General features: G+C 42.0%; 1 protein-coding gene across 1 annotated transcript in view; it reads right to left on the bottom strand.

The window, feature by feature from the left end:
* The window catches only part of VPS13B (vacuolar protein sorting 13 homolog B), a gene marked incomplete in the record, with an annotated part of 603,006 nt that overhangs the window by 456,594 nt on the left and 131,019 nt on the right, over window positions 1-15,393 (bottom strand). Inside the window, 3 exon segments of the mRNA XM_078786778.1 lie at window positions 4,341-4,436; window positions 5,244-5,515; window positions 14,564-14,732. Of these exon segments, the coding sequence (XP_078642904.1) occupies window positions 4,341-4,436; window positions 5,244-5,515; window positions 14,564-14,732 (537 nt within the window).

Below are 15,393 nucleotides of genomic sequence, written 5' to 3'. Positions count from 1 at the left end.
TAAATGATATTATTGATTTATTGATTAATCAATTAATCAATTAATTATACATTGATTAATCAAGTGGTCAATTTTTTAATTTTTTCGATTATTATTTTGTAATAAATTAATTAACGTTACAGCTTTGGAAGAAACTGGTGGTTTAGGTATGCTATTAGCCAATTAAGAAATTAATTATTTTACTTCTATTAATTATTTATTTATTTTATTTATTTAGAATTTATTTATTTATTTATTTTATTTATGTAATTAATCAATTATTGTATACATCTCCCTCTCAATCGCGTATTTGTGCTGCATGGCAGCATCGCCAAGTGCCAGAAGATATTTTGGCATAGGGGTGGTGTACTTTTAATGTATCTACACCACCGGTCAAAAGTTTTAGAACACCTCAATTTTTCCCGTTTTAATCGAAATTTACGCAGTTTAATGTCCAGTGAATAACCTCAAATGGTACAAAGGTAAGCAGTAAACTGCTTGAGGTTTAAAAAAAGTTTAGGTTAGCAAAAACGGGGAAATAATGTAAATTGCAGATAAATTGTTTTTAAAAAAAAGGCCTTCTTCAGGGAACAAGTAATGGGTTAACAGCTTACAGCGCAGCAATGTAAGTAAATTAAGCCCTGAAAGCTGATGCAAACAATTCCTACAGGTGTCCCAACCTCTGCTGATTACTTGATTACAAACCCCCTGTCTGTATAAAAACAGTATTGGAACAGACTGTTATTACACCCTCTGAAGCATTATTTGGACAATATTGCACTGCAGGAAGAAGGAAACTGGAGGAAACTCTGACAGGAAGAGGTCTGGCAGACCCAAAGCCACAACAGATTTCAGAAGACAAGTTTCTGAGAGTCAACAGCTTGCATGATAGGTGGCTCACAGGACAACAGCTTCAAGCACAGCTTAACACTGGTCAAAGTAAGCAAGTCTCAGTTTCAACTGTGAAGAGAGGACCTCGAGCTGCAGGTTTGACAGGTCGAGTGGCAGTAAGAAAGCCATTGCTAAGATGGCAAAATAAGAAAAAGAGGCTTGCCTGGGCCATGAAGCACAGCCAGTGGACTACTGAAGACTCAAAGAAGGTCTTATGGACCGATGAATCTAAATTTGATATCTTTGGTTCATCACGCAGGGTTTTTGTATGCCGTCGAGTAGGCGAAAGGATGGTTCCTCAGTGTGTGACACCAACTGTCAAACATGGAGGAGGAAGCGTGATGGTCTGGGGCTATTTTGCTTGATCCAGAGTCGGCGACTTGCACAGAGTGACTGGCACCCCGAACCAAAAGGGCTACCACAGCATTGTGCAGCGCCATGCAATACCCTCTGGTATACGCCTAGTTGGTCAGGGGTTCATCCTACAGCAAGATAATGACCCTAAACACACCTCCAGGCTATGTCAAAACTACCTTCGAGAAAAAGAACAAGGCGGGAGGCTTCAAATCATGGAATGGCCAGCACAGTCTCCAGACTTAAACCCCATCGAGCTGGTTTGGAATGAACTGGACAGAAGGGTGAAAGCAAAGCAACCTACAAGTGCAACACATTTGTGGGAACTTCTGCAACAGTATTGGGAAGAAGTTCCCAAACAATATTTGATTTCCATTGCAGAAAGAATGCCACGAGTGTGTGGTGGTTATATCTGCAAAAGGTGGCTACTTTGCTGAGTCAAAAATTTTCATTAAATTTTGTTAAACAAAATGATTCTATGATTTCTTTTTTATCTCCAATTGTTTATTTATTCTATGCTTAATTTCAGAGTACATTGAGAAAAAAACATTGCTTCAAAAAGAGGACCAACAAAAACAACAACAACCACGGTGCCCGAAAAAGTCCAACCCCCGCTTTGCGGGGAAAAATGGCCTCTAAAGGTGGTTTATTTTATTGAGACATTAAACTGCGTAAATTTCAATAAAAGCTGGAAAAATTGAGGTGTTCTAAAACTTTTGACCGGTAGTGCATACTTGTTTTCTTCTTATTCAGCCACTCCATTGTGGCTTTAACATTGTGTTTCGATTCATTGTTCCATTGAAATGTGAATCTTCTACCCAGTTTCAGATTCATGGCTGACTCAAGCAGGTTTTCATCAAAGATTCTCCTGGACTTTTTTGCAACGTTCATTGTCCCTTCTATCGTGACAAGCTTACCAGTCCCTGCTGAAGAAAAGCATCCCCATAAGATGATGCTGCCACCACCATGCTTCACAGTGAGGATGGTGTTGACTGGGTAATGTGCAGTGTTAGGCCTCTGCCAGATGTAACACTTTGAAATTAGACCAAAAAGTAAAAACTTTCTCTAATCTGACCACAAAACTTTTCTCGGCATGCCTTTATTATCATCAAGATGCTTTTTTGCAAACTCTATACAAGCTTTTAGATGCATCTTTTTCAGTAATGGCTTGTTTCTTGTCACCTGTCCATAGAGGCCCGCTTTGTGCAGGGAACTGGATATTGTTGACTGATGAACAATGACCTCCCTCACGGCCATAGAACATTGCAGATCTTTCAAAGTCATTGCTGGATTTACAGTGACACCCCAAACCAGTTTCCTGCTTGCCCGGCTGCTGAGTTTGGATGGGCAACCTGATCTGGGTAGAGTCTGTGTGGTATGATACGTCTTCCACTTAATGATGGATTTCACCATGCTCGAAGGGATAATGAGTGACTGAAATCTTCGTAGAACCCTCTCTTGAATGGTGCTTCTCCACGACTGTATGCCTGACTTCTTTGGAAAGCTCCTTGGTCTTCATGTTTCCCTTGTTGGTTGAACAAGTGAGTTGCACCTTGGAACACCTTAGATAAGGGTGGGAGCTTAATTTTTTTGGTTAAACTACTGATTACATACAGGTGAATCCTACTACACTTATTTTGTAACCTTTCACGCAAATAATTTGCTCCTGAAGTGATTTCAGCTTAATTAGGCAAAGGGTTTGCATACTTATGCAACTGAGAATCATCTGATTTTCAATGTTGATCCAACTTATTCACATTTTATCTGCATTTTTTTAGCTTTATCGCTTTGGAGTAGATTGTGTAGACTCTATACATTAAGTTTGATTTGAAAGCATCATTAAATAAGCTCAGGTGTCATCAAAATGTGCAAACTTTGGGGGAGTATGAATACTTTTTCAGGCCACAGTATATCTATCTATAATTCCAGCAATCTCTGTGTGTATGTTTGTATGTTTGTATGTTTGTATGTTTGTATGTATGTTTGTCTGTGACCGCTGTTTCTCGACAACTACCGGTCCGATATACTTGAAACTTGCCAGGTATATTGCTGGGGACCCGAGGATGTGCCTTTTCAAGGTTTGAAATTAATCGGACAAGCAGTTACCGAGCTATGTCCAAAAAACGATTCAACCAATCAGAGAGCAGCGAGCTATCACGTGTGCCGAACGTGGCGAACAGACTCTGCCTCGGACGGCACATTTGAGAGCGTATTCATTTATTTCACGTTTGCAAACTATGTTGGCGCTATGTTGGCGTTAAACTATGTTTTAAAACTAATAAAAACTAATTTGCGATTCATCGTAACTGCGATATACGACCTTCCGGAGCTCCCGTGAGAGCGTGCGCCATTACGGATAGTAATTCAATTAAAAACATAAAAACATTGTCCCAATTCAGTCAGAGCGAAGGGCGTTGTTTTAAGCGAAGAGCGTTTTATTTTTCCCCTTAAATTCAGTCGCCGGACGGTGAAAGCTTTTTTTGGGGGGCAGCTACTGGCAGCGACGTACGGCCAATCACAGGACACGTTGTTGTGTCGACGTGCCGTGTTGTTTTCCCTCGCGGTTTGGAATGTTTTTCCTTTTCATTTCTTTTCTCTTCCTTACGGAAGTACGGGCATTTCCTTAAATTTGCGATTCTTTCGCTTTCCTGCGCGTTTGGGCACGCTATGGCGATTTCTTTACCAAACTCCGAAGCCGTTCGCTTTGGACCAAACCATTTCATGTAAATAGAGGGGGGGGATTGTCACCGTACTCGCAAGCCGTTCGCTTTGGACCAAACCATTTCATGTAAATAGAGGGGGGGGATATAATTTTAGATATAGATATAGTACGGGCATGCCCTAGTACTATTAAATGTGACTTCTCGGTGACCATATATTGTGTGAGGAATGTAAAGTGACCATATATTGTGTGAGGAATGTAAAGTGACCATACAGTGTAAAATGTAAAACCAGGTTAGTGGGGGTGGGGAGTGTAAAGAGAGGTTTCCCTAGCAGGGTGGGATCACAACACCAACGATCTCAGAGGTACTGACTCGACTGAGTACAACATCATTTGGGCTTGCAAATATCGATGGAAATGTAGCCGACATTATCACCACAGTAGGAAAACTCACATCAATCGCAGTCCCTTCCTGGATCCATTTAAGGATTGGCTTGAAGGAAACTTTCCCTGGACTGTAGTAGGCAGAGTCAACATGGTTTTCCGTCACCTAAGAACACATAGAGTCAAGAATAATAAAAATAGTAAAGGCACCCAACTCTTAAATTAATCTCCCAAGAGGCAGGGTCATTGCATCTCCCAAGAGGCAGGGTCATTGCATCTCCCAAGAGGTGGGGCCGTCTAATCTCCCAAGCGGCAGGGCCGTCTAATGTCTAATTTCCCAAGCGGTGGGGCAGTCAAATCTCTCAAGCGGTGGGGCAGTCAAATCTCCCAAGCGGGGGAGCAGTCAAATCTCCCAAAATGAGGGGCCATCAAATCTCCCAAGTGGCAGGGCTGTCAAATATCCCAAACGGCAGGGCGTCAAATCTCCCAAGCAGCAACGCCATCAAATCTTCCAAGTAGTGGGGCCATAAAATATTCCAAGTAGTGGGGCCGTAAAATATTCTAAGCAGCGGGGCCATCAAATCTTCCAAGTAGTGGGGCCGCCAAATCCCTAAGCAGTGGGGCCGTCAAATCTCCCAAGTGGCGGGGCTGTCAAATCTCCCAAGTGGCGGTGATGTTGAATCTCACAAGCGACTGGGCCATCGAATCTCCCAAGCGGTGGGGCCATCAAATATAATCTCCCAAATGGCCGGGCCATTAAATATAATCTCCCAAGCAGTGGGGCCATCCAATCTTCCAAGCAGAGTGACCATGTAATCTCTCAAGTGGAGTTGCCATTGAATCTCCCAAGGGGAGGAGCCATCAAATCTCCCAATAAATTTTCACAAAAGCAGAATAAGAATTAACATGGGTGCACAAATATGGGAAAATGGTAAATTGTCACAAGATATTCCATATAAAGCAATGTACAAACCTTAAATACCACTGTGAATCTGGTAATGTAGAAACCCACAGAGAGAATAGCTTCTTTAGGAGGCCGTGGGCGCTGACTAAGAATGCCTCGAGTGTGAATTCCAGAATGTTCTGCATAATCGTCATAAAGTTCAAAATCTTCATCTTCCTCATCCACATAGCTTACAATGGCTGGTACAAAGGACCAAGCCCAGGAAGTCCACCCCTGCTGGCCCTCTGCATCAAGTGCCAGCAAAGACTGATGGTCTCCAACCTCCAGTGGAATCTTCCCATCTAAATGGATGAGCGAGAGCAAAAATACGATACAGCTCACACGTCATACATACCCACTGCATACTGAACATTACATCAACAGCCTCGGTGCTTAGATGGGATCGTTTTTTTTTATGAGAGAACCTGAGCAACAGGATGATGTACAATGTCCAAGATACATCACAACTCGAGAATTTTGCAAGCAAACTGTGGGTACAATGGTGGCCTGGTGATAAACATAATGGTGTTGCCTCCGAGAGATTCTGGATTAAAATCCAAGTGAAGGTGACAGTGTTTTAAGGATATGGATTGTAAGCATCTGGAAATCAAGCTAATCACAGGAGAACCATCATGACACCATTGGATTGTTGGTTAAAAACCCAGCTGTCTATCCACATGCGACCAATGAGAATGCAGCAACATTCAACTACCTTCAGCAAAATCAACATTTTAAAAGCTGGTTCATCCCAAGAATGTTGTTAATCGAGATGTGTTCATTCACCCATGTGCATGTCCATTTCACTACAAGCAACCTTATCCAAATCCCACTATCACACCTCTATTTCTTCAATCAACTTTAAACCCACTAACCGAGTTTTGTGAAATGTTTTATCAAAATAATAATAAAATTCCATTAGACTAATTCCATAATTGCCCTGTAAAGGTGTGTGCTACAATTTGAGGTCACCCTGACAGACCCACCACCCCCTGTCAACCAGCATTGCCATTTTCATAAGCATGAATGGACATTCTTAAGACTTTGATCCCACAGTAGGCAAGTAACCAAATAATATGATTATTTAACAACAAAACACATGAAAATCATGAGTAAAGCCAATATATAAAAATCACTACGTATCAATAAGCTCCACCATAGAGCGGTAAAACCTGCAAATTTACCATGAACACAGACTGTCCTACACTGTTTAGTTAGGACGAAGCAGGCCCACAACGTGGCTTCTTCCCGGATCCAAACACCGATAAAATTGAACACTTGCATTCGAGAACGTTTTTGCAGAAATAACTGCAGTTCAACGAATACCCGGTGACATGGCAATGAACCTGTGAAAAGTGTTAAGTTTCCCAGAACCAAGCTTTCCATAATCCCGATGACTGCTCTAACACAGATAGCACATGGAGCAGTCTAGTGGGGTTTTACAAGTCTTTGGTAACCTATAAATTTGGCACAAACTGCAAACAACATTCTCTCCATGCCAAATGCCTGTGGGAAGAAAAGAATTTTTATTTTGACGAGATCTCAAATCAAAACCAACCAAACCCCGCCATCCTCTTTTCATCAACACTTGGAAGGTCTGCACAACAATGGAACAGCACGATTTAGCGTATCATAGACGACAACGTGAGCACACACAGCATGCAAAGCACATTTAAAGCACTCCTGGGTGGACCCAAGGCTGGCCGGTGAAGAGATTCTACTCCTTATGCTGTGAAACATCACCCAATGCATTCTTCCATGAGACTTCAACAATGTGAAATAAAAATAAACAGTAAATAATGAAAGCACCAAAAACCTGATCTGCAAGTCCAGAGCAAACACAGACAGCAATTACCAGGAAGCAAGCCTTGCTACGGTACTTTAGCAAATGTGCATAGTGTACATGCCTTGATACATGTGAAGTGCTTAACACAAAATCTCCATCACAGCAGTTATAAAAATGGAACTTCATGACTGCAGTCCAAAGTGTGTTCGCTACACCAATTAAATCCTATAACTTAAAAATATGGAGACCTATGTAATTGTATTTTTCTTGAGCATGTATGTCGTATATTCAAAATGAGTTTTTACTTTTTCCAACTTTGGCCTGAAAAATGGAATCGCATGTTATTGATTATCGCAGCTTATCACATGTAGGACAGGAGAATTAGGATATCTTTACTTTGTTTTTACAAGTTCCTTTTTGTACAAATGTCCTTGCAAGCACTTAAAAATTTAAGCGCATTACAAAGACATTTGTAAAAAACGAACGTATAAAAACAACGCAAATAGGATTTTATCCTGGGGGTCACAGCATCATAAGCGCAGTGCTCAGATAGGAAAGCAGACAACCCAGATAATGCAGTTTCTAGTTAATGGCCAATACCTATGCGGACAACAAACACACGGTCAGTCTGTAGTGCAACAAAGTGGAGTGTGTGTAGAGATGCGCCGTGGAGTGACTATAGAAATATTTGCTTTTGCTGATGCTACAAATTCCATATCAGAATCCATTCCGATCAGGTAATCTTGTCTGAAGAGCCAGGTGGAAGCAATGGCATCTGTGAGGTGTAGTCCTGAAGATGTTGACCCTGTAGATGTTCGGCTTTGCAAGGCTGTGGGTCTCTCTCCAAACGCTAAAGTTCTTTATCAGAGTGTGTCTCTCAGTCTCTTTGGCACGATGTGATGATCAAACAAACCTGATCGGTATGCCACATTCATTGAAGAGGCAATCGATTACCGCTTCAACTCATTCAATCTCAGGCTCTTGTGGTTCATAGCATTGCAGCTTTACAATGTCTTTATTACTCAACATTATTTTTATCCTGTACTGTCCGATTGCAAAGGTGGGCGGTCCGCTTCGAAAGTCCGCTTATCCGCTTATCCGCTGCAGCGGACTAACGTTTTCGAAGCGGATAAGCGAATCGGAACAACCCCCGGAAACCGAAGCGGATAAGCGTAAGCGGACTACCGAAAAATTAAAGCGCATCGCGATTCGCCAAATCAGCTGTTAGCCTGAGCCGTTACTCTAGAATTGTGAATATTTATTTAAGTGAATAATAAGTGAAAACTGAATATTTTATTGGACGCTAGAGCGGCAATAACTTCAAGATGGAGAGATTTCTGACTCTCCAGCCCAGCGGCAGTGCCAGGGACAGGCACACGAGCGACGCAAACCAGCAGTCCCAGCACAGCGACATCCACAACCCGGCGGTCAACATGATGGGGGACGTGGAGGACAGTCAGGAGATCTGCGCCCTGACCCCTCAGCAGGCGCGCAGCGAGAGCAGGATGTCGCTGGACTCAATCGAGTCGGCTGAGATCAACGTGACGGCAGGTTAGTTCTTATATTATTATTATATTTTATCGCAACGAGTTGAAAATTAATAAGTGCTTCTTTCTTCTTATATTATATTATTATTAAATGATTAAAAATCCTTGCCGGTCTAATGATTCATTTGAAATGAATTAAAATCAGTTGAATGACATTTAATTTTTCAATTTACAAATCTGAAATTATTTGACATTTGTTTTATAACTTTTCTTTTACTTCAGGTTCAGCCACCTCTTCGTGGACATGGACCTTTTGATGGCCACGGCGCTGCACCCCCAGCACAAGCTCGCCACGGTCAGGGCCATCTGCAGGAGGCAGAACAACGACGCCATCTGCGACCTGGTGAGGGACAAGCTCATCAGGGACCTGCTTGCCCTCGTCCTGCCTGACGAGCACCTGGACCCTGCCCCCCAGCAGGGACCCCAGCCTGGCTCGAGCAGTACGGACTACCTGTTCGCCATGGAGGAGGGGCAGCAGGAGGAGAACCTCGAGGAGAAGATCAGGGAAGAGGTCAACAACTGGTCGAGGAAGCCGCTGAGGGGGAACCCGGGGCTCTCGCCCAATCTCTTCCCGCTCGAGTTCCGTGATGCTTGGGTAACTCTATTTCTCAGGCATAACACGCCGCTCCCGAGCTCTGCCTCGGTCGAGCGCGTGTTCAGCTACGGGTCGGACATCCTCAGGCCTAAGAGGTCGGCCCTAGCTGCACCGAACTTCGAGGCCCTCGTCTTCATGAAGGGCAACCTCCAAATCCTCAAGAAGGCCCACGAGGTGGAGGAGGAAGACGAGGACTAGTCAACAGACTGCTAGTCTGTTGACTAGTAGACTCTCTTGTCAAAGAAAGGACGGGCAAATTGATTTTTCTTTAATGTAACTTGCATATATTAAAATTATATTTAAATTAACTGTAGAGTAGAGTAGAGTCGAGTGGAAAACTTTATTTCAATAAATTTTGAATAAATTTTATTCAAATAAAAATGTATATTTTTGATCTTAAAAGCTTTGTTTGTCTTTGTAGTAGTTAGAAATGGCTATTTAGGCTTAAAAAGCATTAAATTCCCTTTAGAAACGTCAAAAATCGCTTTAAAAACGTCGAAGCGCTTTTAAAAAATCGAATCGAAGCGGATAAGCGGATAAGCGGTAAGCGGACTAAGATTTTCGGCCGCTGAAGCGGATAAGCGAATCGGACTACACGGGCTGGCGGAGCGGATAAGCGGTAAGCGGACTTAAAATTTTCCGAATCGCGCCCACCTTTATCCGATTGTCGATTTCTTTGTAATTAAACTGTGATTGCTAATTTAAGGAGTAACAAAGATATCCAGTACCGTTGGATGCTGAGGAGCCCATTCAACTCACTACTACACCCATTTGTATTCTTTGCTCTGATTTTATCACCGAAAGATTGATAATTCCAAGGTTGACTCAAATATAGCTTTGTTAACCTTGTTTTAGTCGGAACTCTTACTGGTCTACAACTGCCGCAGGTCTCTTTCAGATTAAAAGTGAGCTTTCAATGGGAGAATACGACAGATTATCAATTGGCAATCATTGGGAAGCAACTTTGAATAAGTTAGTTAGTTAAAGCTACAACCTACTCCTAGTATCATAAAAAGTAGCTACATACTGCACTTGTAAGCCATTTTGAAAACACAATAAGCTAGCTACTCTTGAAGCTGCTTTAACATCCAGCTTAATAAACTTATATCAAAACCTTTGATGGATCAATCCTGTGGTGAAAAAGTGATGAGCTTCTGCTAGCAGAGCAGTTAAACAACTCAACAAACACAAAACATGCCTAATGAAAGGATTCTAAAAGGAGCCATCACTCTTGCTGATCTGGATAATGCGTTTTTAAACTGATCCAGAACTTCATAAAATAAAAACTCTACCAACCGAAACACATGTAGAAACACCCTGAGCTAGCACATGCTGCGTCTTTAAAGCCAAGGATTGGTTGCACTGCTACACTATAACAAAACCTTTGGACGAGCTACGTGGTTTAAACAAAAAAAAGTGGAAATACTTTGACTGACACTTGCGTTGTAGGTTGTAGTGTTGAGCCTTGGCACAGTTGGTAGTTGATAAGTAGCAACATTTGCCTATACCTCTGCTTTGGTTGGCACAGTGGACAAAGAACCACAAAACCCTTTGTAGCAGAATCAGCATTTCGTGAAGGTTTTCAAGTCTGGCCACATTTGTCTGGCAGAATGGCCAAAAGCAGTGGTTGTTAAACTTTTTTAGGCAATGACCCAAATCCAGACAATTGAGTATGCTGGTGACCCATGGCCTACAAACAAAATAAAAACAAAAAGTGAACAAATATTTTAAATAATTGCAACAGCGTGTCAACCAATGCCACTGCGAACTACATAAACTAATGAGCAGGATGATTTTGCTAAGCTGTTGCTAAATCTTCAAAGTGGGGTTTCATCATGGAAGGTGCAGTGCAGATTGTGTTCGGGCTGCAACCTGTTTCAAAGCTTTGTCTTTGTCAGTCTGTGCTGAAAAACCTGCCTCACAAAGGTAGGTGGTCATGAATGGAAGGAGGACTTTCACAGCTTCAACCTCAGTAACAGGCTTTTCTGCATGGATTTTTACCCAGAAGGCACTGAGGGACTTCCACTGCATCCTGAAATTGTGGTGCAGTGCTTCATCATGCTGAATTTCTATCAACTGTTCCTGCAGTCTGACAGGCATCGCAATGTCATCAGACAAATATCCGGCAACCACGTTGAAAGGATTCCGCACCCAGTTGTATTTCTTGACATTATGAGTGGGAATGTAACATTCAAATTATTTGCTAAGCCTGTCCAAGTGCCCCACACACATTTATTGGAAGTCCTCAAATGATGGTTTTGTCTTCCTGAAAGTCTTCCAGAAGTCGTTCAAGGGCAGGAAGGCAGCTTTCCTCCCTCACTCAAATTTCCTTTTCCACAGCTTAAATCATTTTCCTTCTGAATGATGACAGCTTTTCTGTCAGTCCGATGAGCATGTGATCACGGCCTTGCATAGAAATGATCAACTGGATGACTTCACCGAAGATGTCTGCAAGGTAGGTAGGCAAATGCTGTACCATTTCGGCTCATAGAACCCTCCAGCCAAACCATGTTTCTTCTCACGCAAAAATAATCCGAACTCAGTCCGCAAGGTCACAACTCACTGAAGTACCTTTCCCCACGAAAGCGACCTGATCTCGGAATGGTACAGCAAGTGCATGTGTTCTGATCCGTAGTCTGACCACATTCTCCGAAACAGCTGAGTGTTGAGTGCTCTTGCTTTGACAAAGTTCACCACTTGAACTAGCTCATTCATGACGACAGCCAACTCACCCGACAGCCTTTGTGAAGCAAGGTTCTCACGATGAAGAAGACAATGAATGATGATCACGTTCGGATTCACTTCTTTCACATGAGCTGTGAAATCTTGTTGTGCCCCAAACACATGGCTGGTACATTGTCGCTGCAAATGCTGCTGGGCCCAAGGCAGTCCTTCATTTAGGAAGCAATCCACCATTGCAAAACGTCACAGCCTTTCATAGTTGTGGCCAGAGGGCGACAAAAAAGGAATGCATCTTCCATATCCGTCTGGCCTCAATATCTCACATACACAAGTAGCTGTGTGTATGCTGCACTACATCGTGGAAAAGTGGGCAACTCGCACCATCTTGTGACTTTTTTCTTGTTTTGGTGCCCCCTCACAACTTACTCAAAACAGCACTGCGGCCCTCAATCTCGTCGAATAAAAAAGAGAGAGAGAAATGCTCAAGATCATATATACACAAATAACCAGATTAGGACAATCATTTGAAATGCAGGTTCTGCAAAAGAACAATCCACCATAACTTGGTATACACAAAGTGTTGAATGTTGAGGGCTGAGGAAATTTATTTTAAAAAAAACAAACAGTGTCCACTTAGAAAAACAGTTGTAAATCTAGAAAATTCCACTGTCCATTTCAAGCCTGAAAAAAACATGTACACATGTCTGAATGAATGAATGAATGAATGAATGAATGATCGTTTTAAGGCCATTTTTCCCCGCTAGAGCAGGGGTTAGCCTTGCGGGCCCCATGACAATCATGGTTCCCTGTTTGAGGCAATGTTTTTATGGCCGGATGCCCTTCCTGACGCCCTATCACAAGTGCAAAAAGTGTTTTTTCCACACTAATACAAGTGCAAAAGTGGTTTCCTGCACCAACACAAGTGCGAAAAGTGGTTTTTCAACACTAACACAAGCGCGAAAAGTGGTTTTTCCACACTAATACAAGTGAAAAAGTGGTTTCCTGCACAACTCTCTGCTCACCTTCACTCCTTCATTCCTCTTTTCTCCCACCTCTGGAACAAACTCCCTCACTCTCTTCAATCCCACTCCACCCTCCAGGTCTTTAAAACAGCTGTTCACCACCATCTCTTATCTTGCCCCATCCAAAACCTTGATCTTTTCTACCCCCGCTAATTTCACCCCAATTCCACTTTTTTGAAATACCAACTTCTGTCCTGGAAGTCCTTGGTGTCCTTGTGTTTTATACTTCTCCCCACCCCCCCCCCCCCCCTTCCCACGCCTCCTCCCCCCAAGCCCTCTCCCTCCCACACATCTCCCTGCTGTCAAATGTTGTGTGCTCTCAAGTGTTTGTGTGCTTCCCCTTCTCTCCCTATCTTGTCTTCCGCTCCCTCTTTTTACATATTTACATATTATTTACATGTTCCTGAGAACAAATAAAAATGGAGATGCAATGGTATTGCATGACCAGCACTGCACAACCAATGATATATACTGTACAACCAACTATACTTCACCACCGTACAACCAATACTGTAGGACGATTTCCTTTGTACTTAATTTGTGCTCAAATGACCACATATTTTCAGCCTTTAATTGAGATCATTATCGTACATAAGTATAAACGAAACCAAAATGTTCATCGTACCCGTACTGTTATCGATTTCCATCAAGCCGTGATCGACTTCTGGTGACATTCATGATCAAATTTCTCCAAACATCCCTATCCTGTACTGCTTCCTGAAGCTCTGGCAGAGAGACAGCCTGGTTGCATCAATTACCCCATTCATACCTTCATTTTAGTGTCAAAGGGTCAATTTACCAAGTCTTCATTATGGAGTTCAGTTCACATTGGAACATCTTCACACAAGTTCATGTGACAATATGAATGTGTATTTTTCTATTATTTAAAATAAATGTAAAATGGAGTAAATGGGAGAAGATTAACAGAGATGGTTAATGCACAATTCGTAAAAGTTAAGATATGATTAATCCTCGAAAATGACCAACAGTTTGTGTTTTAATATTAGCTTTTTGTTTACCTTCGCAAAAGCGGAAGGTTATGTTTTGATCGCTGTGTATTTATTTGTATGTCTGTGTGTGTGTGTGTATGTTATTCGCATAACTCAAAAAGTATTCAACCGAATTGCATGAAATTTGGTGGGATGATTGGTTATTATACGGGACACATTTGATTAGATTTTGGGAGCAATCAGGTCAAAGGTCAAGGTCAAGGTCACGAAAAGGTCAAAATCGTATTTTTACCAAGTACAGAACAGTAGCTGCGGCGAAGGTATGCGCTCTACCGAGTGCCCGTTCTTGTTGTTTCTGTTTGGGTGAAGTGTCAGAGTATTCATGGGGAAAATGGCAGGGGCATAGAAAAGGCCATTTTGTATGGTATGCATCATGTGGCAATGTATAGAAAAGAAGGGACATTCCATATCTTGTAGAAAATGCCAAACAATACAAAATAAGGGGCATTCAAAAAATCTCGTGTGCATGCTGGACTACCTTTATGTTCTTAGGAGGAACCAAGTAATGCTCTAGAAAAGTTCATATAAAGGGGCACCAATTTGATTCATATAGCTGCATGAAGAACTAAGTGTTTTATTTGCCAGATGTAGGGCACCCCTTTATATGAACAATTTATATTACAAATGTAATTCAATGTGCATACATAAACTTATCTACACACAGTAATAATTTTAAAAAACTATTCCAAACAAATAAATCAATGTACTGACCTCCACATGTTGTTATGGACTCCCAGTGGTCCTCCTTATCACTGGCTGTGGATTCAGGCTGCTCAATCTCTCCATAATAGAGGGCAATTGCCAGTTGGATGATTCTGATGAACATGGGAAGCTGCTGGTCGGTGACGGACAAGCTGAGAGACTCACAAAGTGTATGAATCTGTGTTAGGACATAAGCGACCTGTTTAGAAGCCTCCCATCGCTACTAAAGTAATAAATCAACATGAACAACGAGCAGCATTCAATAAAGAAAGAAGAAAGGCACTTTCAACAATGTGTACACAATGGGGAAAAGGAGATAAATAAAACATTTGAGAAGAGGAACAGGAGGAGGGAGGATAAAGGAGAAAAGGGAGGATCAGAGAGTTGAGGATGAAGAGACAAAAGGAGAATGGAGTTTATTATTTTTTTAACCGAGAAGGCTCACAAGGAATTTATACATGTATCACATGCTGGCTTGCACGAGAAGATTTCAGTGTATTTTTACATCAATTATAAGGACATTAGTAGGTAATAGATGAATTAACAAAGAGTACTGAATTTCCATGGTCAGAAAGTGAAAGAGATTCAGTCTCTTGGATTTGCAGGCATGATCATCATCTATGACCTCTCCTAGGTCAACCACATAGCAAAGCTGGCTTCCAATGCCAGTGGCAGACTGAGCATCCTTTGTTGTTGCAAGTTATTGCTAGAAAAATCAGAACTGCACATGACCTACAAAGCCAATTATTCAGAGCTCAATGGACTCGGAGAGTACTGCTCTTTCCGATGGTCTGGGGTTCCAGAATCACATCTGTCTCTCATCGATTCTGTGGAATCAA

This window comes from Myxine glutinosa, chromosome 11 (assembly GCF_964187855.1).
Source record: "Myxine glutinosa chromosome 11, kmMyxGlut1.1, whole genome shotgun sequence".
Lineage (NCBI taxonomy): Eukaryota > Metazoa > Chordata > Myxini > Myxiniformes > Myxinidae > Myxine > Myxine glutinosa.
The sequence above is the reverse complement of the archived record's forward strand: the minus strand, read 5'-3'. Positions and strand labels throughout refer to the sequence as shown.